Consider the following 5,488-nt stretch of genomic DNA (forward strand, 5'->3'; position numbering starts at 1 on the left):
AGGTTTGCTGTGGAGAATTGTAGAGAACTGGCATGAGGAATTGGCTCCTTTTGCTGATCATGTACTTGGCTCTTAGAGCTTCACTAGATGTTCCCTCTCTCCTGCAACAGGAGCTGCAGTGAGGAGCTGACTGCCCTCCGTCCCTTCCAGGCTGCTTGCGACTCTGCAGACTCCATTACGCTCCCCTTTCAGTCACTTCTTTTCCAGTGTGAAGATTTAATCATTCCTCCTGTGAATTTCTGATGGAGATCTGCTTTGTTGCCCTTCTCTGAACCTTCTGCAGTTCCCATACACCCTGGTTTTGTGATGAGCAAGACTTCCCTAGAATTCTCACCAGTAACAAAAGATGTTCAAGGAAATAGGAGTGTTCCTTACGTTTTCTTTCCTCCCACCTACACTGAACAGTCACAGCATGTCCTTTATTGTCAAAAACATGCCACCTGTACACTGTATTTAAATATTGTATGTTAAAAATTCCAATGTAGGAAAAGATAATACTACTTGCAAAAGACAGAGAAGCAGAAATGTATGCTGTCAACCTTAACCTAAACTTTTGTGTGTTCTTTTAGCATACACTCACAAGCAAAGCTCACCTGAATGTTAACAGCATTTTCCCTGCTCCCTGGCCAAACGTGGCTTTGGGCTGAAAAAAAGTTTAGCCTCTCCAAAGAGGCAGGCATTCACTTGAAAATAACCCTAGCACAGCTACTGGCAACAATCCTTCTGATCAGTACAGAAATCGTACTTTTGCCCCCTAACATCAGTCATTGACTCAGGACACCAAGCCTTTGGGCTCCAGGCTGATCTCCCTGTGAGCACAGCAGAGGAACTCCAGAGACAGCTGTCCCCAGGCTCAGCACCCAGCCTACTACTCAGGTTCCCAGCCTGCCACATCCCTGAAGGAACACAGCACAGCACCTTCCTCCCTCTGCAGTCTTCCCTCAAACAGAAAAGCACTAATTTTATTGCAAAAACACATGCTCTCCCTCCCTGCCCTTTCTCTCCTTGAGAGCCTTTTGTTCAGCGCACAGAATGGATGGGTGTTAAGGGGTGAATCAGGACTGTGCAGTGAACCAGGCTCCTAGCTACAGACCATCCCCACTGACACTGCTGCACAGGTCCTCACCACTGCTACCACCTACATCAACAGCTCCTACACAGTGAGGAACAGAAGCAGTAAAAGCTGAGACAGGAGGAAGCAGCAGCATCCAATTTCTGCCCTTCCTAAATGTCACCCTTAGTGAAAAGCATACTGCAGGGTTCATAGGAAATACTAAGGAGAATTTAAGATGAATTATACTTTCTTCTTCATCTTTTCACCCGCTGCTTCACTGTACCATACTGCTCCTACCCCTTGAATGTGCATTAAAATAGATCTAAGCCCAGAAATAAGGCCCAGTGATCAAGGAAGAGAAGATAACAGTGACAATATATCCCTAAAACATTAACTAGGAACCACCTGGTCACTGGCACATTCCCACTTGCAATAAAGGAAGGCTGTCAAGGTATTCAGAACTACCCCTGGGTATTGCTTCAGCCTCCGAAGACACGCCTTGTCAAGACAGTTCCAAGAACATAGCCACCTAAGCCCCTTCCTTGTCTCAGACTAAAGTCGACTCTGCACATCCTAGCAAAGCTACAAGAGAATCACTCCTGCTGAGTATGCACATACAGGCTACTAAGTGCATTTCAAAGCATGAGGCCTGCATTTACAAGCCATGCTAAAAATAGGGATTTCATTTTCACATTCTATGTTTTTCAATGATACTTTATTTACTGTAATAGACACTTCAAGCTACATGAATTCTTAGAGCTGAGCACTTTTTCTTTAAAGCAAATATAACTGATACCTGGTTAAAATCGTCATCACGATTGCCATTTCATCAAGTATTGCTTTTTAGGATTTATTCACTGCAAGTTCAGATTTATCCATTGTCATCACATAAAATCACCATCTATCAATTTTTCTATCACAGATAGCTTAGCTACCTTTTGAAAACAGCTCAGCAACCCACATACTAGGTTGCTTTCTAGCAAAGAAAACATATGCTGCTATAACTGGCAAAAGGAAATTTGGAACATAAAAGGCACTTACTTTCTCCTCCATCTTCTTTTTCTCCTCACTAGATTTGTTTGAAATTTGTTTTACAAATTCACTGAGTTGTAATTCCTTATTCTCAGCTGCTGCAATCTTTCGCTCAAGCTCCTCAAGGTGGGATGTCGATCTTTCTGAAACGTGAGGTTGCAGTGATGTGCTCTCATACTGTGGTTGCTTACAAAAAGAAATAAAATAATCATACAAATGCACACACACATAACGCTGTATACTTGAGCAGCACACCAAAAAACAGTCCTGCATTTTTTCTCCCAGTCAGGAAGGGTGGGGTTTGATTTTTCAAACATTAAAATACATGGTAACAGCACATATTTCAGGAATCTGGGGAAAAAAATAAAGCAGCTGGACACTTTTACATTCACAACACATGCAAATGAATATTGTGGGGCCAATTTCCCCCTCAGATTTACGGAAGAGGTGTGACTTTTCTTCCAAAAGAAACCCCTGAAAATCCAAACAAAAAGTGTTTTCAAAACAAATCACTGCTACTGCATTATCTTACCATCCCCTAGGAATAAAAATGCTCTATAAAATGGCTCTGAATATATCAAAGTAAGAGATGCTCCAATCTCAAGATCCTTCTAAAGCAGAACATTAGTAATAGTCAAGCCTCAGGTACAAAATGGTGCAGGGACAAACCTGAGACTACAGCTACAATGAGAAGGCAGGCCTCCTACCTGCTGTCCTGTATACCAAAACACTCCTCCCTTTCCATTTCATGAAGTTCAATATTACTCTTCTACCTCCACTGCCCACAGACAGACAAGCACAAAATGAACGCATGTGTGATGAAAGAAGAGATGCATCCCACTAAGCTTTCAGTTTCAAGATTCTTTTAATAACATAAGTTGGTATCTTTAAAGAAATTATACAGATAGTATTTTTAAACTAGTAACATTCCGTCAGCAAAGCATTAGAAGAGATTAAAACCTCCATTAAAGGAGATTTGGATTTGTAAATTAATCTTCCAGAAGGCACACAAATCAAGCAGAAATCCTAATACATTATAAACTTTTTTAACTCTTTAAATTATGAAAGATGAATGCATCTGCTGCTTTATTTGAAGTGTGCTATGGTATACTAAGATATGTACATTAAAATTTCAGTTTCTGCAGTATTTTTTTTCCCCAAAAATCTTAGTCTAGACAGAATTTTGAAGTGTATTATAAAAGAACTAAAAAAAAAACAAAAAAAAAAAAACTTAGAAACTTATACAAGAACTTTGAAGTATTTTATAAAAAGCACAAAAAGCCACATTCCTAGATGTCTGAAAAAGTTTCTGAATACCTAACTTCACACCAAGGCTCCATGTGAACATCTCTCCTGTCTCACACAAACCAGATTCTCACCTGATGCACAGCTGTGTTATTCCAAGGATATAATTAATGTCATGCTGAAGTACGCTAGCTGAGATCCTGGTGCAGTGTTTGTTACAGAAAAAGATAATAAAAGGGGGGCAGAAAAGCTATTCCTCTGTATACCTGCCTTTAACATTCTCTTTCTGCGTTGCCTTTTAGATATGCCAAGGTCTGGAGATGGAATTTGTGTGCTACAACATGGTAGCAGCCACAGTGCTCAAACTGACCTGCACTTCATGGTTAATCTATGCTACCTCACTCTGACACTTTCTGGTATTTGTGCCAGTTAGATAAAAATTAGGGACAGGTATGCCCAAAATACCACCACACATTCCCTTTCAGACTAAGTGTTCCCTAGGAGTACAAATCCATATCCTTTTCAGGTGTCTTGTGCAAAGGTATTCTACCAGTTTGTTTGCCTTCTCACATCTCTCCCATCTATTCTATGGATCTAACCACTCCTTTGGGTAGTGTCTCCTTCTCCTCTTCAGAAAACCTTCCATCAGCTGTTTTCTCTTATGTCTACTTTATGTCCTACTATCTCCCTGTAGCTGTGCTGTATGCATGCTGTTAAACTCTTATTCTTACAGTGTCACAATCCCTCATTCTTACCCCATTTTTATCAGATTTCAAAGCAAGTATCTACAAAATGTTAATATAACTTAGGTTTCTGCAAACATAAGTTAAACTACAACACTTGGAGGATATTCTCCTCTATACAATTACACAGCCATCAATAATCACAAGATCTTTATGTTTTGGCCTGCGGTAAGTTGTGAACATGCTTTCAGGTGTCAGTTACTGGGCAATGGAAAGCTTTGCTGAAAGAAAAATATCCATCCTACCTGCAAATTAGTCATGTAAGGTTCTTCGCAGCTCACAAGGTGGCTCAGTCTGGCATGTTGAGCTCGTAATTCATTCTCCCTTATCTTCTGATGTAAATTGTTAATTTGCTGCTTTTGCCTGTAATACACAGATTTTATTTGAAAAGAAATGGAACAAAGATTAAAAAAAAAATGTAGTTCTTAAGAGTTATACTGACGAATACTGTAACATATGCTATTCAACTATCCTGGATCTACATTAGCTGTGGGCTTTTTCCCATTGCAGCCAGACTGCAACTAAGTCTAGAACTGGAATCTCATCAGAATATACGCCATTAAACTACAGTTGCCATGTAACCTACACTTAAGCAACCCCAAAGGGTCTGTGCTCAACTGGCAATAATAAGCAAATTTTGTAGAAATAAGATTTGAAAACTCCATCAATTTTGTGGGGGTTGAGAGAGGCTTCTATTGTCATTTGCTCCTAGGGCCAGAAGTATTAGCAGGAAAAAGTATACAGAAAGCAGAAAGAAAACAAACAAAACTTGCACCTTCATTTTACTTGGCACTTCTGCTCAGCCCCTTTCTCTTTGCCAGAGCTGACTTTTGACAGGGGTTAAAGAGAATTCTAAATCAAGGGGAGCAGAAAGAACTTCAGAAGAAAAAGTAATTATATAAGATAGTCAGCATGGCTTTCCTGCAATGTCTTTCTTTTTGCTTTGCTTAAGACTTTCTCAGTCAACTGCTTTACGTAAGATGTTCCCTACCCCTAGGGTAAAATACCACAACTAGAATACTAAACCAGAATTAACCTCTTACACCAATCACTTGGCCAGTGTACAGCAGAAACAGTATCACTATTACATCACTATTTAATTATATCACAGATTATATCACTGCTTAAATCATGGCTGCATTTGAACTAGCATGACTGCAGGGCAAACACAAGCCAGGCCTCAGCCCCAGCTGAGGTGTGCTGTACCCTCTACAGAGCGATGGGCAGAATGGAGTTATCAGCGCCCACGAGAAACACACATAGCAACCTTCTCAATAAACTTAAAACCAATTCTGTGCACTCCTTTAACTTCCCTTTTTCCTTCTTTTTTATACCAGGATGTATTTGCATGAAAGCATTAAATTCTCTCTCTTCTTCACCTCTAAGCATGCAGTATGATTGCCTTTCTGGAAAC

General features: G+C 40.1%; 1 protein-coding gene across 1 annotated transcript in view; it reads right to left on the reverse strand.

Annotated features, from left to right (window-relative positions):
- CEP85L (centrosomal protein 85 like) overlaps positions 1-5,488 on the reverse strand; it is a 157,470-nt gene that overhangs the window by 17,032 nt on the left and 134,950 nt on the right. Inside the window, exons 5-6 of the mRNA XM_035900711.1 lie at positions 4,320-4,437; positions 2,096-2,272 (exon numbers count right to left, since the gene is read on the reverse strand). Coding sequence (XP_035756604.1) covers positions 2,096-2,272; positions 4,320-4,437 — 295 coding nt within the window. The remainder of the gene's footprint in view (positions 1-2,095; positions 2,273-4,319; positions 4,438-5,488) is intronic.

The sequence above is a fragment of the Egretta garzetta genome, unplaced genomic scaffold (assembly GCF_000687185.1).
Source record: "Egretta garzetta isolate BGI_Z169 unplaced genomic scaffold, ASM68718v1 scaffold18, whole genome shotgun sequence".
NCBI classification, from domain to species: Eukaryota; Metazoa; Chordata; class Aves; order Pelecaniformes; family Ardeidae; genus Egretta; species Egretta garzetta.